Raw genomic sequence first — 17,357 nt, forward strand, 5'->3', positions numbered from 1 at the left:
TCGTGGAAGTGCTGACTGTCATCGAGCTCAGTCTTCTGTCATGGTAAAGAACATGTTTGTATAACCCTGTGCATTCTTCTTAAGGGTGAGTTGTGTTTCTTTTGGGCGGGGGGGGGGGGGGTCATTAGCATTTACGGTTCCTAGGACTTCTCTTCATGTGCTAGAGCCACAGTGTTTTGGACATGGTCCTCCCACAAAACAGAACAGCTGTCCTGCAAGAGCTATTGCTTTGATGTTTTGAAACCCCATTCCTCTTAAAACAGAAACATCCCCTTAATTTCTGACCCTGTTCTACGTATAACAGTTTGTATTCAAATAGTGCTTTATATACAGAAAGGCAACAGCAGCAGCATTGCAGTGTGGAAATACCCAGTACAGTCTAGGATTGTATTTCCTCTCTTCTTCACGTCATCAGAGAAGCAACTCCCAGACGTTCCATAATCAACAACATATGCAGGTTTTTCTCATCATCTTCACTGTCCTACCTGTCATTTTCCAAGCTGATACTAGAAGTACTTATTAATCCCTGAATGCCTGAAATTGCACTTTCTACTGTCACTGACCATTTTCTAGTTCTGAAGTCTTAGTTTTGTTCCTGTGTGGTATTTTGGCCCTCCACTGTAGTGGTATCATCTTCCAGTTTAGTACACTGGCCAGTTAATTTAGTGCACATCTTTTTACCTGAGCAAAAATGATTAGTGAAAACATTGTGTAACACTTGAGAAACAATGATGTTAATTTCTGTTCAACACAAATTGTTGTCATCCTTTTATCAGAGTAATCTAGATACTTGTTTATCCTTCAGGTATCTTGGAATACTTGTACAGTCCCCATGCCGTCCACTTTATTAGGTTTTCATGTGGTACACTGCATCACATGCTTTCATAAAAACACCAGAACAACCAAGAGATTTGTCTGTTACCTATCCCTAGTCTAAAATGGACTTGTAATCTAAGAAAAATACACAGGTCTAAATAATACCATGTTCCACTTAATTTTATTTTACATCTATCTTTTTGAAGGAGCAAATGATTTAATACCTAAACTATCGAGAATTGATTTTATTTACTGTTGTATCTGATAAATCTGTAGTTTTCCAGGTCATTTTTTTCATATTTATGAGTAGATGTACTATGTTTGCTATTCTGTAATTCTGTTATTTCTTCTGTTTAGTACAGTGATTAAAAATCCTCACTGCTATGACTTCAATGTCGTAGGCACATTTTCTGAGATGGAAATTAGCCTCTCTTCTTGCCCCGTTTGTATGTATTAGATTTCAAGTTTTGCTTATTCCTGCAGTAGTGACAATTTCCATTTTATGCTCATTTTCGTAAGTCAGGTTGTCCTGCCTCCTCCCATTTGACTTTCTAGTGAAAATGATACTGTGTTCAATCAGTATCATAATTGTTCCTGTATTACTTTCAATCCTGTACTTACTGTATATCTACTGTTCCTGTTTTCCTTGCTGACTTTTTATTTACGTAGCTAAATAATCTCTTGGTATTTGTTTCCATTTATTTAGTCCAAGTTAGTTGTCTTTCATTGTTTCTTGTGGCTCATATATTCCAGACCTTGTTTTAAGCAACTGCAATCTTAACTGGATTCTCGATTTGTCAGGGTCAAATGAACCTGCTTCTGTTTGAGATTAAAAATAAAATCAAATAAAGAAGGCTTTCCCAGATTGTCCTTTTAACTTGTAATACTTTTTTATAGTGATTCTGGATTCTTACTAGTTTAGATCACGAGCAGGTTTTTGTAGGTCGTGGCTAAGAATGCAAGTCACACCACTCAACTTGTTCAATGGCAGCTGAAATGTGCATACATATGTAAATATTTGAAGTGAACAGGTGCATCTTTGTAGAAATCTCTTCAGATTCAAATGATTTGCTGAACACTGGGAAATTTCTCATACCCATGTAAAATGAAAGACCTTTGAATTAATCACAAGACCTCCGAGTTCATGAAAGAGCAGGAAACATCTCACCTCTTGTCCTCAAAATGAGCCGCCTTTCACCGCTGCTTTCATAGATTTTGCTCATTAGAAGAATGTGTCTCTATCAGTGGTTTCTGTGAAGTAGCTCAGGTATTCAGTCTATAGAAGAACAATGTAGTCTGCAATTTAAATTGCATTTTATTTTTGAGACCTTGAATTGTATTTAATTTATCATAACAGTTCCCTTCACAAACTGCTGTATGTCAGACTATTCGTTATTGGTGTTGAAGAGTTTGGAGTTTCCTCTTTTCTCTACGCTTTAGAATAGTGCAATGTCTTACTGAAACAGCTCAGCAAGACCATGAAAATAGTCTCCAATTGCCAGGGAAACATTCTGATCTATAGGATTTTTTCCTATTCTGCCATTAAACCTGTTCTTCTTAGTGCTTTGTAGTTAGCATAGTTAATTGACAGTTTCTAAATCTGTTCTTCAATATATTGCTGATATGTTTTCTCAAGAATATAATACTGATTTCTTTTTTTATTAATGTTTATACTGTGTTCAGTTTTACTGAATTAGTGGCTGTTGCATGTACGGTTTTATCAAGGCAAATCTTTTTTGAAGGAGTGCCCTTAAAATTTACTTTCATATCTTGTGTTTTGTAGTATTTGGTGTCTTCTCTGCCCACTGCTACTGTGTGATCTAGCTGAAACATGTAGGCAAAAGCTTCTCAATCCCTCTTTGCTAAACTTGTGGAAAGTCTTTTTACATACAGACTTGCACTCAAAAGAATATTTTATGTTGTCACAAGTAAATTAAAGTAGGCAAAAATACTGCTATAATGAGCTACAGATTCAGACACTGTATTTCTCACTTCTCCCAGTCAGTAAGTTGAGTAGTGTGTCAGTGTGAGAAAGACCATTTTTGTTATTATGACAGAATATTTAATATTCTAATTCCCTGTTTTAAAATAATACGGAAATTCAAAGAACAAGAACAAATGGGTCTGACAGAGATTGAACAAAGGAAAGTCAGCAAATGACAAAAGAATGTAAGCATCAAAGGTAGATGAGTTATTTAAGGAGCCGTTATCACTTTAAAAAAACAATTTGAGTACAGCAATATTTAGGCTTTTCTTTTTTTAAGGTCTAAAGCCCTTAAACTGCTCTTTAGTGGAAATGCTTTTAAAAACTTTAGAACAGTGTTTTATTAAATTCAGGTTTCCAAATTATGCTGAAATGTGCAGACTTTTGTGACAGAATAAAACATTATGGAGTATAGATTGGGATGATGAAAGTGAGGGAATTGAGTGAATTTATTTACAACTGGGTTTGCAGAATGAAAAGATGAAAGAAAGATCATGCTAGGAAATCTTCGGTGATCTGTGAATGACAGGAAGAAAAGACTAAATAACTGATACTCTAATTTCTGTTCGCTGTTGTCTATACTCTTTTTTTTTTTTTTTTTTCTAAAGCAGATGCCAAGAAGCAGAATCAGACAGCTGTGACAGGACTGAGCTTGTCCACTCAGCCCTTGGCTCGCCCCTTGCAGCCTTTGCAGCCAAACCCTCTGCAGCAGACAGGTGTGCCAACAAGTGGACCTTCTCAAACCACCATACATGTATTACCTACAGGTAACTTCATTCCACATCATTATGTGAATGTGATGATAGTTTGGGGTTTTCTTGTTTTAAACTTGACTCTTGTGTCTTCACATTGTGATAATCTTTTCAGGTGAATATTCAGACTATTTGAGTCATTTTTTTAATCCTTCTAGCCAGTTTCCCATAGCTTTTTTTTTTTAACTAGGAAAGTGAAAGGGAAAGGTGGTTCAGTTCGTTTGTAAAGGAATGATTCAGCATCACATGCATTTCGTGGAGAGGAAGAAATCATATGGGATGATCCAGATTAGGATTTGTACTGAAACTCGGAACAAAAAGGAGACTAGTCAATAGGAGAGCTGTGGAAGTTACTGACAAACTGTTGTTTGCAAAGGTGAAGGAGAAGAAACTTGCAGCAGTTGCACTGTTTGAATAACAGAAGAAAAAGCATTAGCAACATCAGTCCAAGCTCTGTCCACCTGCACTTGGTAATCGATCCTTTTGGCCATGGAATGGCAAGGCTGACATTGAAGTTTCACCCTTCATTAACAGTTACTTTGTCTACAGTCCAATTGCCCCACCCACCACACCCCCAACATACAAAAGAAACCTAGACCTCCCGGGGGGGGGAGGGGGGGGGAGAGGGGGGAACCGGGTAAGATGGTCGTTGAAGATTAGCTTGAACCAGAATTGTTTTATTGCTGATCTGTTCTACAGACTTACATTTACTAGCTTGTGTTTGGTGGTGGCTTTTATTTTCTCCACAGCTATTCTGACAGTCAGGACATTTCTTTATTTAGGCAGATAAGATTTAGTAATTGTAGAACATCTGGAGTTTTGGGGGCTCTTGCAGTTCTTAACAATACAGCTTTTTTCCTCCTCAGACTATTCTTCTGGGTATCATGTTTGTCTTTTCTCTTTGTTTGGAATTTTTATATATGCTCACATTATTTTATATAAAATTACTGTTTGTTTAGGATGTTTTCTACTTTCATGCATTATCAAAAGCAGCCATAATTTCATGGAGACAGTTTTTATTTTGTGTGGCTCAGCTGAGTCAGTTTTCTAAAGGAGGTATGCATTCTGGAATAGGGATATCTGTTCAATGCTGTAGGATTCTATCCTAGGTTGTGGTCTTTCTTTTCCAGCTCCGACAACAGTGAATGTAACACATCGTCCAGTGACACAAGCTGCTGCAAGGCTTCCTATACCAAGAGCCCCTGCTAACCATCAAGTGGTCTATACCACTCTTCCTGCACCACCAGCTCAGAATCCAGTAAGAGGAGCTGTCATGCCAAACCCAGGTTTGAGGCCGGTCAACCCGCAGAGTGGAGGTAAGGGATTCTTTCTTCTGTGCACTTTTTAGCACAGCACAACTTGTCTGATGGATATGTGTTTTTCTTACAATACTACCCCAAATTTATAGAGATTAGGCTTTTTTCCAGCTTACAGACTTGAGAAAATCTCAAGCTATTAAGAAATCATTCCTCCTGCAGATATGTGGATGAGGAAAAATTGGAATGAAGTCATCTCAGGCACTGACTCTACCAGTTATGCATCTCTGGATGACATGCCCAATACATTACAAGGTAGCAGAAGGTAATGTGATGAGCACCAATATTTTGTAAAAGGGTAGTAGGAGACAGTGTTGTTACTAAGCAATAAATTTAAAATATATGCGTATGTTATAAATCATGTTCAATTTCTTGTCTAAAAGTTTATATCAGACATCCTAATGTAATTCCGTAACAATCTTTGTGCTGTGCTTTGAAATAGCAACAAATTTTCTTGTTTTCCCTAAGCCTAGACAGATGAAATTTCTCACCAAATGTATCAGAAATTGATGTATGCTTGAGTCGTCTTGACTATAGATGCCAGCAAATTCATCTTGACTTTGCAAACATAAGTGGTATCTTCCCACAGCAGTAAATTCATTTTTTGAGATGAATAGTGTATGTCAACAATAAAGACCTTAAAGTTGTACAGTAGTTTATATTTTTTTCTTGAGTGATGGATTTAAACTGCTTTTTTAGCCTCTCCCCCCAAGCCCACCCTTTATCTGCCATGGTTATTTTTACATGGTTAAGTATATGTTTCCCTGTACTGATGCTCTTGAATATGAGGCTGCATTTGTGTCACCTCCAGACACTGTATTTGTTAGATGCAAGTCTGTATAAACCAGACTCAAAACACTGCAAGTTTGAACAATGTAAGACTGTACCTGTATAGGTTTGCACGAAAATAACTGCTTCGTTTTTCTGAAGTAATTTTTGGAAAACAGAATATCAGTGTATTTTTGTAGCAATTAAATTCTAAATATCTTTAATGTATTGAATTCTAGATATCTTCTATAATTACTGGGTTCAGCTACATTGCTTTAGGCTGTGAAAATATGGACTGTGCTAGCTAAACAGCTCGCTGACTTGGTCAGCCAGTTCTTGAAATCTCTCTGGAACATTGAGGTCTGAAGAAATTACTGTTCTTTTCAGAGTACTTGTTCATATTTCTTAAACATCTGGTACTCATGTGCCATATGCATTTGAGTCCAGGTTCCTTTGACCAGTATCTTTTGAGGGGCATGCCTGTATCTTGTGTGTCTGCCAGCAAAAGGCAAGGTAACCTCAGCCCATACTTGAGTTTTCTTCTTCATTACCATTTAGCTGCAGGTCAGACATGTGTGATCTACCTGTTATTTTGCAGACAGTCACGAGTACTCTGCAATCAAGGGTTACTTGGGTTAGTTTTTTTAATAGCATTTTTTTCTTATGTACCAAAATATAAACCTGTAGTTTATATTTTTTTCTTGAGTGATGGATTTAAACTGCTTTCTTAGCTGCTACCCCCAAGCCCACCCTTTATCTACCATGGTTATTTTTACATGGTTAAGTATACGTTTCTCTGTATTGATGCTATAGAATACCTTTTAGTGTTAGATATGGAAGATATTTTGCGTGTTGTTGAAGAATACATAACAGATAACAAGCTATTTTTAAGCCTTTTTTTTAGGAGAACTCAGATAGGGAATTTTGTTAGAAGATGCTTTTGTGGAGGAAGTCAGTATATCCTTTTCTAGTCACACCAACTCCTAGGATAGAATTTCAGAAAGAGCTGCCACTGTCCCTTCTTCAACATGGCAGATGCTGTGTTCTGGGAGGATATTTCCCATTACCAGAGTAAGGTGCTTGTGGGTAGCCTGTTAAGATTAATAGGAGAGTAAAAAGGACTTGCTTTTTGTTCTCTTCCACAGTCAGCTATCACACAAATCTTTCTGTAGGTCATCAGCAGGCATGTTTGTTTTACTTCGTGCAGAGGTTGTGGAACTCTGGGGTGTCAGATTAGTTGATGTCATCTGAACAAGTCTTTGGACATCTTCAGAATCACGCTATCATTTCAACTGATAGATAAGTTTCTGAAAGTTCATGAAGCATTTTAATTTTTTACCATTTAAACCTGACTCTATTGAGAAATAGCTCAACCATTTTTTGGCTGAGGAGACCTCTAACAGTTTTGCTTTTCACACGGGGAGTCTTCAAGAGGCACTGCTTTTTTTTTTTTTTTTTTTTTTTTTTTTTTTTTTTTTTTTTTAATGAATTCACTGGAGTTAGGGACTATTAATCAAAGTTGTCAAGTTTGACGGTTTCCGTCATTATGAACAGTACAGTAGATCCATTTTTTTTGGAGGTGAAAAACACATGTTCCTTTTAGGAAAGCTATATACCTTTGGAATTTACCCTGCACAAGGCGATGCAAAAACTGCATATTTACCAGAATATGCTGAAAGATTTTCCCCTTCCCAAGAACTGGTTAGTAGACAACTCTGTTAGCAGCTGAGCTCATCCAACAACAGACCTCTGTGCAATGTGCTTCTGACCTGATGGTGCAGTGTTACAGTGAATGCTTATCCTTCAATTTTCTGATCACAGAAATCCTCAGAAATTGAGACAGGTTTCAGCTAAGATTGTATCAACTCCAGCATGATACGGGAAATGATTTTCACTGGAAATATTCGAGACTCTGCTTGAAAAGGCTCTGAATAGCCTAATCTAAGACCTTTCTTTCAACAGAAGGTTGGACCAGATGATCTTCAGAGCTCACTTCAAACCTAGATTTTTCTGTGATTCTATTAGAGACAGTTCTGCTATTCTGACTTGAAAAGCATGTCTGTCTAGTACTATTAGCACTACAGTACTGTTGTCTGACAAGCCTGATAGGTGTAAGAAACTGATGCTTCCTCCATAGCATTGTGTATTCCCTATGCCTCAGGACAAAGAACCGGATGGTTACCCAGAGTAGATAAAAGACCAGTTTAGTTGCAATACAGATTATTTCAAGGCTTCACATTCGGGTGCCAGACAAAGAGAATTCATTTACTGTTAAGAAAAGTCTGTGTTCCTTGATCCCTTTTAGCAGCCATTACAAGTTGTCACCTTCCAGTCCATTCTATATTTTCACCGTCTTTGTTAGACAGCTTTCAGAAGTGCCTCGTATAGGTAAATAAATTGAGTACGGAGTCTCCCCTCCTTTGTTACGCAGCTTTGTATCGAAGGTCTTGGTTGAGCTATCCTTTATGCTGATGATGATCTGTATTGATTTATATTTTCCTTGGAACAGTCATTTTAGCGTCAGCAACAGGTGCTTAAGGAGCAAGATCTTCATGCTTTGTCTTTGAAAGATTAACTTTGAGGCCTCATCCAAAGTATTTTGCAAACTGTAGTTTTGTACTTATGCCTCAACCAAGTGGTATGTCTGCCTGATCTTTGCAAAGATACATTCAGAGGGAAATAATGATGAATTTGTACGTTACATGTTCTTAAGGCATTTCTCTCTTGTCTCTCCTCAGATTATTGTAATTTTCTGAGATAAGATTGTAGTCAAGATAAAGCAGTATAACTGGTTTGATTTTCATAGATATGAACTAACCAGTTTAGATGACTGTTCATCCTACAGGAGTTTGTGCAGCTTCAGTAGCTTCTTAGATGAATATGTCAAAAGGAAAAGAATGTAAAACAGCTAGCTGGAGTTCAGCACTTTCATTTAAACTCAACCTCACTGCCTCAGAATCACAGTTCACATAGACTTCTAACACCCATCACCTGTCATCATATGTTCATGACTATTTATAGACAGAAAAAATTATTATACAGTAGCTGTGTGAACTCTGTCCTTCTGTGAGCTACTCTTTTTCTATTCAGGGATATTAGAACACTTGGATCTCATACACCTGTGGAACTTGGGAGTGGTGGAGGTTACCCTAGATCTTTTATTTTTGGATAGAAATACAGGAAATACTAGATACTATCTTCAAGGCAATATAATCATCTAATTTATTCCTGCCAGTCAGATCAGTTTGCTGTGGGTTTGAATGAAATGGTATCTTCTGCGAGTTCACATCCATAGTCTCCCTTCTGAGAGGGAGGACAAACTTCTTTGACAATGACTCGATCTTTCATTTTCTGTGCTATCCACAGTGCAGCCTTTAGGCAGTTGGACATTGAGTGGATATTATTATACTGCAGCAGCATTTCTCTCTTTCTTTCTGAATCCCAAAGTGATTTAACTTAATTTTCATACTCAAACTCCTTGAATCTCGCCCAGCCCCTCCAGCCATTTCTTTCTTGTGCTACCAGTGATTAAAGCTTCACTCTGTCCCTGTGCAGACATAAGCACTTGTTTACTTTCACTCTTACAGCTTCAGGGAAGGGAGAGATAGTTTTGTTTTAGTATCCTACTTCATCTGTCTGCTTGTGGGCTGTTTGAGGAGGGAGTGTCATTTTAAAATTTGGTGTCATCCGGCTGAACCAAGGAGTTGGTCTTCCAGTGTTCTGTCCAGCTGATTTTTAAGTATTGAATATTCAGAGTGTTCACTGTACTCCTTTATAGGTATGACAGTACGAATGCCTCAAACAACTGCATATGTTGTGAACAACGGACTAACTCTCGGATCTGGAGCACCTCAGCTCACAGTGCATCATCGACCACCACAAGTGCATGCTGTGAGTATAGTAATTCTGAATTTGTTTACCGCAGTTTACAGGCTTGATTGCGCTAGTGTCTCAGATTGCCTCTTAGTGTGAATTGCAGAATAGTGAGATGTGTGGTGGATAGATCAGCTCTCCACCCAATCTGCATATGTATCACCACACTGTTACCTACAGCAGTTTATACCAAGAACAGTGGAAGTACATGATCGGTTAGCTCACACCAGAATTCCACAGATCACTTGTAGCACATATTGAAAAACGGTGCATGAACTGTCTGCAGGTGACTTGTGGAGTCAAGGCTACAGAAGAACTAATGCAAAAACTTTCTTCATGGATTGAAGAATATAATTTGTGAGTTTGGCTGCGAGTGGGCTGACCAGTTTCTCAGGACAGCTCTATGCAGATTTTAGGTGGGAGCCCAAGATACAGACAACCTCAAGGTTTCTAACTGTGAAATTTTGAATTTTTTTATTACTATTTGGGATGATTCCTTCTGCCCCACCTCAGACCCCTGTCAGTAACTATTCCAGAATTGACTTTGACTCAGTAAACTAAATCATATTAGTGACTTAGGTCTCCTGCCCTAAAGCCACTGCTGTGTTTTACCAACGTATGTCCATTCCACTGGATTTGTTACGGTTTTGTTGTTGAGACTGAACCAAATACGTTTCTTGTTTACTTGTTGTTGGGCGACTTGTCGTTGCATTATTTCTGATCTCCTGAAATGCCACATGTATTACTAACAAGGTTGCTCACCGTTCTTTGAATCTAGACACCATTCAACTTCATGCACTCCCCAGTGATAAATAATGAAAAGAAATCCTGCAAGTTCAACACAGAAAACTCAGAGGGCACAAAAACTATCCCAAGTTCCACTCTGAAAGGCCCCTGGCCTGAAGAACAACAAAATTTCATACTCATTCTAACCCCATTCCTAAATTCATCTTAACTAATGTAAGTGATAGCTAGGAATGTTTGTGATCTGAAAAATTTCAGTGGAAAGCCACATTTCTGCCCTTATTTGAAAAACATCTTGGAAACTGAGGCTGAGGTTTTGTGATCAGCTGAAGTGAACAACATTAATGGTACCATAGCTCATTGCCTCTCCCCTGACTGAGAACTAGTCTATCAAAAGAGGTGATAAGTTGTCAGCCCAATCCACTACCTGTGGTGTTTGGGGTAGTGTGAGAACAGGAGTTTGGACGTAGATTAGATCAAACTCATTGTGAACCTGTGTGCTCAGTCTTGGTAAAAGGCAGTGTTCACAGTCCATCACCTCTTGGGTGGGGAAGTAAAGGAGCTATAGGGAAAATAACTGACAATGGTCTTCTGTACAGCTAATGATTTAAATGTGAATAATAAGAACTCCTGGCATCGCTGGTCCCACCCCTTTGCACCCTTTGCCGCTGCTCTCTTCTACCTCCGCACACAGGACTTTGAGTCACAGCGGTTGGGTGACTGCAGGCCAATTCGTTTGCATTTGCCTCAGGAATGATGAAGTAGAGCCTCCTGCCACTGCTGTAGACTCTGACCTTTACCTTATTGCTGTTATCTTGCTTAGGAGCCAGCACGCCCTGTACACCCTGCCCCACTCCCGGAGGCACCACAGCCACCACGTCTGCCCCCCGAAGCTGCCAACACTTCCCTGCCTCAAAAGCCACAACTGAAGCTGGCCCGGGTACAGAGCCAGAATGGTATTGTGCTGTCATGGAGTGTCATGGAAGTGGACCGGAGTTGTGCCAGTGTGGACAGTTACCATCTCTACGCGTACCACGAGGACCCAAGTGCCACTATGCCCTCCCAGTGGAAGAAGATAGGGGAAGTGAAGGCCCTCCCACTACCTATGGCATGCACTCTTACTCAGTTTGTGTCTGGCAGCAAATACTACTTTGCAGTCCGGGCTAAGGACATCTATGGACGTTTTGGACCCTTCTGTGACCCCCAGTCCACAGATGTGATCTCTTCCCAGAGCAGTTAGAGATCTTTGGAGCCTTTAAATGTGTCCCACTACCAAGAATCACCCCAGTTTGGGGAGGGTTGATCCGATGCATGAAAATCACTGTTAAATCCACTCACTGCAGGATTATTTTGAACAGCCGTGTGATACACTACATGCATTGAGAACCAAAAGAAAAATAAAGTCTCACCTGCAGCAAGAGAACCTGTTTTCCTGGATAGCTCAAGTCATGGACTGTTTGAAAATCTCATATTCCCTTCCATGACAGCTGTTTCACCTAGATACCCACCTACCCTTTATCCAAGGGCACCCTGGACGTCTGGGATTCTGCTTCAGAGTGGGAACAAAATAAATTACACTGTTTGTCTGAAGCAAAAATACACATCTGTCATATCTACAAAGGCGCTAACATGAGGGCAAGAACAGATTTGCCTCTTGCACCCCACCACTCTGTGAGCAGGCTATGATGTGAAAGGCAATTTAGGGTCTCACTTCTGTACTGGAGGATTGAGTGGTCTGATCTCATTTTACAAACTGTCATCAGTTCTCTGAGGGGAGAGAAGGGAATTTGAGTCTGGCCAAGGCAGGAATATGTGTGTAAATTTGGAGGTGGTGCAAAAAACAAACAAACAAAAAAAACCCACTACCTCCTACCTCTCCCAAATAAGAACTTCTATTTTCACCATCTTCCCCCACAAGTATTGGGAGCATTCCCAAGTCAGATCTGAAACTGGATTGTAGGGACTGCATTCACATCTTTTTAGCTCAGATAATTTCTCTGTCCCTCCCCTTATACATCCAGCCCTATTTTTTAGATTTATTTTGTGCCTTAAAGAGTAATTTCAGAAATAAATGTAGCCAGATATATTGTGGTGTTCTTTTATTTGTTTGGAGTTATTTTTCCTTTTACCCCTCCTGCCTTTTATAACTGCTTCTCCTCTTCCTTCTCCAGTAATTAGGTATTTCTGTAAAGTCCAGGAAATATAACATCTGCTGATGCTGGATTTATCTTCACCTGTAGTATAACTCAACCCTCTCCTCACTGTAATTCTTGAATAGTAGTTTTTGTCCTGTGAAGAATATTAGAGTATACAAACAGTATTTTCCACCAGAGCCTTTCCCTGTTCTTTTGGGAAAGTTGTATGCTGCCGTTTAGCCAAAGAAGAAACCTCTGTGATGTGGCACCATGAAAGCTTCTACCTGTTTGCATGCAGTTTGGATGTTCAATTAGTACAAAAAGGTATGAAGTTTGCTTCCCAGTCCTCTTCCTGTCCCAGTCACCTCTGCAGAAAGCTAACACACCCAAAGCAGTTTTGAAGCTATTTTAGACACTGGCCCAAGAGTTGTGAGCAGCTGCAAATGTTAATAGAAGCTTTCATGATGCTTCTGAGCTGAGAGGGGTAAAAAAAAAAAAAAAAAAAAAAAAAAAAAAAAAAACCCACAGTGCATCTGCCCCACTGTCCTGTTGTCATGTTACAGTTTGATTATGCAAAAAACAAGTTTGGCACCCTTGGACAAGAAAGGATCTGAAAGATTTTTATTTTGGCACTTCTTAGAATAGAGACAGTTTTGTCATTCCTGCCCAAACTCCAGGAACCAAACAATGAATTTAGAAGGGAAAGGAGCCTTTTTTTCTTTTCTTTTTTTAAAAAATCCATTTCACCATGTGGCAAAGCTGTAGAATATATATATATTTTATATATATTTTATGTATATTTTATATATATATATATATTTTTAATTCTAGTGCTCCTTTTCCTAAAACCAAGAGATTTCCAAATGTAAAGAAAGGTTGAAAAAGGGCAGGAAAAAATAAACCCCAAAATACGGCTGATGAAATACACAATGAGATCATGGGTTCTTAGTTGTGTTCCCTTCAAGAACTTTATCAGTGAAAGGAAGTGTGTTGTAGACTTTTGTCAATACTATTTCACTGCACTCCTTCATGTAGCTAGGATTTTCACTTCTGTCAGGTGAGTAATGAGTATTCTCTATATGGAAACTTACATTTAAGCTATAGCAGTTTTAGTGATTTGAGCAAACAAAAATTTTGTCCGAATCCAAGTATCATGAGAGAAGGTTTACACTGAATCTCAAGTCTGAACAATGCATAAGCCCTCCTTTGAATAACAATTGTCCCTGTGTTACTGGTGCCAATAATCAATAATGCCTTGAATTTTTCTATGTTTAACTAAATGTTTTGTCTGCCTCTTTCAAGGAACAAAAATCACTTAATAATGCGTTTAGCCTACTTACGGAAAGTTGGATCCTTATACAGCCAGTTCTGTAGTAGAGACTTAGAGCAGTTTCTTCCAGTTGATGGCTGTTCAATCCTCCTCGGGCAATTTTTAATGTGTTTGTTTTTTGAGGTGGTACCAAAGGGCCTTTGAGAGGCCATATCAGTACAATGAGGTTTTATAGTTTGAAAGCTAAAATAAATATTAGAAAACAACCTAGAACTTATGCTGCTTATTTAATTGTGATTCTAACCCAAACTACACATGAACTTATCTAAAGTTTGTGCTTGCTTTTAGGTCATGGTTGTTATTAGCTTTGTCTTGCTGGGGGGGGGGAGGGGGGCCTCTGTGTTAGAATTCTTTTTTTTTCTTTCAGCAGAGGTATTGTTTATTAGGGGTGGTCTGGTTTGTGTTTAGAGGTTTTGTAGGCTGTGTCTTTAGAGAAAGAAAACTCATCTTTATTTATTAACGAAGGATGTAGTTCTCAACTGAATTGACTGTAAAACCTGCCTTGTTTAATAGATCTTTTTTCACTATATATGTCAGAGTGCGGTTGATTTGTGTGAATAGACTAAATAAGCTAGCTACCATCTGCTGTCTGAAGCCATCAAAACCAAAAGGGTGAAAGCTGAATTTTCTTCTGTTTCATCCTAGCAGAGCTGTTAATATCCAATTTCAGGACCTTAAGCAAGTGCTGGTGGCAAAGTACGTGATAAACTGTAGCTTGACTTTCAGATGCCCATCTCAGTTTGGAGACCTTCCACGTAGCAGGTCCTCATATCACTGATGCACAGAAAACCTCACTGTGCCATTTTTGTAAAATCCTTTTCATGGTTTAACAGATCTCTACAAAGAATACTTACTCCTTACGTTAACCAGCTGGAGTATTGCTGAATTCCTTAGCTGGAATTACACTTTTCCCTGTGTTGTGGGCTTGGGGGCTTGGGGGCTTGGGGAGTTGTTTTTAACATCCTTTACCTCCTAGAAATGCTAAAACTATTTAGGAACTAAATTTCTGCTAGTAACAAATACTCATGCCTGTTTTCATTTAATAGATTTTATTTGAGAATATTACCAAAACGTCCTGGAATGCTCAATATAGGACTGCTAACACTGTGTGCTTCTAGACTGGGCTCTTCAGGAAAGTTTGTTGCTGGAGGCTTCCAATATTCCTGTTTTTAAATATGCTAAAAATCTCTACATGACTTTTTAAGTGGCAGGGCTGGTTTTAGTCTCAACTCTGCACTTCATGCAAGTATTTTCCATCTTGTTTTCAGTACATCGTATAAAGGTGTTCCTTGCTTAGAGTTTTGCTATTGCCACGGGGTACATGACATTTCAGCAGTACAGAATTGAAGCTAGTTCTCTGTGCTTTAGAAGATACAGCACTGATTCTACAGCTGTATTTTTCCATCCTCATTTACCTTCTGGTTTGTTTAGGGTTTATATTCTCTGTGTAGTATGTGGGGATCTGGATGTCCTGGTTAAAAGCAATTTTAAGTTATTTCAGTTTCTGGTTGGAGAGGAGCCCAACTGTGGGGTGCTGATAGCAAAATGCTATTCACTTCCACTGGGTTTGTCCTAGTTACAGTGTCACTGACCTCCTTTATTTCAAAGTATGTCTAAAAAAGCTTTATCAGATATTTTATTCAGATAACTCAACCCCGGGAGGGGAGGGTGGACTGTAGGTATGGTGTATGTTACTGCATCTACAGTGGCAGCCTAAAGAAATGTGAGGGTGCAAAGACTGTTTCCCCTCAACTTGTATTTATTTCCATGCTCCAACCAGCTTCCCAAGGAGTAGCAATTGATGTTGGAATTTCTGCTCCAAATTACTCATGCTCCCATTTGCTGCATTAGATCACTGAGCACAAGCACTGAGGTACTCATCCACCTGGCCTGAGGTTTTTAGCACAAGGCTGGCAATGCCCATGGTGTCTTCCCTGTGAATATAAGGGGTCTTATCCTGCTTCCTTTGAAAACATTGGCAAAGCCCTTGGCGCCTTCAGTGGGAGCAAGATTTGGCCTGATAGTAAGATCTGAGCGGTGTTTTGTACTGTAAGGAAAACAGTCACTTACCCTTTATGCTGTTTGTCTTCAGTGTCCAATTACCTAGAATCCATATTATATGTAGGGACAGGTCAAATCTGTTCTTTTTCCCCAAAAGGCCATTCCCCACTATTAGAGTATTGCAAACACTGTACAAAAATCAAGCTGTGATTCTGCCTTCTTATAAACTCATTAGTATTTTCATTTAGTCAAATATCTATCCAGATTTTTTAAATAAAAGCTTGATATATTAAATATATATTTTTTTAATTTGTTGTTTTGGGTAGGGGTGGGCATTGTATGAAAATACTGGAGGGAGAGGTGTTCAAATGACACTGTTACCTGAGCCAGCCCTGCCACCAAAATCTAGATTCCCTTCCAAACAGCCGCTGAGGGGAGAGTGAAAAATTAAGGATAATCAAGAGAATGTGAATGAATGGATTTTTTTTCTTTTCATCCCTTCAAAGTACCCTTTAAAATGCATTTTTATTTCTCATTGTCATTGCGCAGGCTGAGCATTTTTTTAATTTTTATATACATATATACACATATATATATATATATACACATGTGTGTATAAATACATAATTTGAAGTGCTGTCTTAATTTAATAAGGTATGGCTGTAAATAAGATAACTGAGTGGTAGTGTTTGGGGATTTCTTTGGCTTTAGTAATTTATTGGCCATTAAAAGATTCAAACATGCAAAAGCCTTTATAGGAAACCGGTCTGAGGTTTTTTTTTTTTTCCTTTTGCAGCTGGACTTGTAAATACAAATAATATAGGACCGATTTAATGCCTAGTTTAAACTGGGCAGTTGCAAGCTTTCCCCATTTTTGTATGTACTGTAGATTAGTGTGTGTATGTGTTAACTGTAGTGGGGTTTTGTTTGACAAGCCTGAAATTTATACTTTGAAATAAACTACTGGGTTTTTAACATTTTGAGTCAGCTGTGCTTAGTTCCAGTCATCTCTTCCAAAAAGAGCAAAGTGTGTGCTCTTCCTCTTCAGAAGTGCTGCCTCTTGGAGAACGTGGCAGTGCAGGCATTTCAGTTTTGTAGGTCTGGCACCACCTTGCTCAAGCATGCTTGGCTCAGTGTCATTCCTAGAAAGCCAACTGCGGCATGTTACTCCCCCAGCCTTCTCACAGGAGCAAATGAAAGCAATATTGTAACTTTTGGAAAGTCACCTTCCAAGCACTTTTACAAAGCAGAGTGGCTAAAAGTCCTGGACAGAGAGACTCTACTAACTTGCACACTGATGTTGCCCCAGGGAGGAGGGGCTCTGATGTTACTCTTCCTCTGAACAGCTGGTTTGTGACCTCTGGAAAAAAAGCTGAGGATCATTATTTTGACAAAGTATGGAGATTGCTTTTGTTTTTCACTGCACCATTTAGCATTAGAGCCTTAGACTTGCAGCAGTTGCCTGAGCATGTCTAACTTACGGTGCTTCTCAAGCTGCAGGGCAAGCTGTTGGTCACAGAACTAATTGTGCCAATCGGGGTAATGAAAAGGCTATTTCAATGCAGGGATGAAGAAAGTCCTGTCCCCCCACCCCCAACACAGTTCCTTTTCTAGCACTTCCTAAAACTTGCTTCAAAC

The 17,357-nt window shown here is 39.0% G+C and overlaps 1 protein-coding gene across 3 annotated transcripts in view; it reads left to right on the forward strand.

Moving 5' to 3' along the window:
- The window catches only part of ATF7IP (activating transcription factor 7 interacting protein), a 114,067-nt gene extending 97,373 nt beyond the window's left edge, over positions 1-16,694 (forward strand). The window contains exons 12-16 of one of the 3 annotated variants that reach the window (XM_064511431.1): positions 3,409-3,567; positions 4,683-4,868; positions 5,031-5,133; positions 9,415-9,527; positions 11,077-11,214. In XM_064511431.1, coding sequence (XP_064367501.1) covers positions 3,409-3,567; positions 4,683-4,868; positions 5,031-5,133; positions 9,415-9,527; positions 11,077-11,078 — 563 coding nt within the window. In that variant the 3' untranslated portion in view covers positions 11,079-11,214. Of the gene's footprint in view, positions 1-3,408; positions 3,568-4,682; positions 4,869-5,030; positions 5,134-9,414; positions 9,528-11,076 lie in introns of all 3 variants that reach the window. The other 2 variants (XM_026101034.2, XM_026101043.2) reach the window with 2 other exon arrangements.
- Positions 16,695-17,357: the final 663 nt, after the last annotated feature.

The sequence above is a fragment of the Dromaius novaehollandiae genome, chromosome 1 (genome assembly GCF_036370855.1).
Source record: "Dromaius novaehollandiae isolate bDroNov1 chromosome 1, bDroNov1.hap1, whole genome shotgun sequence".
Lineage (NCBI taxonomy): Eukaryota > Metazoa > Chordata > Aves > Casuariiformes > Dromaiidae > Dromaius > Dromaius novaehollandiae.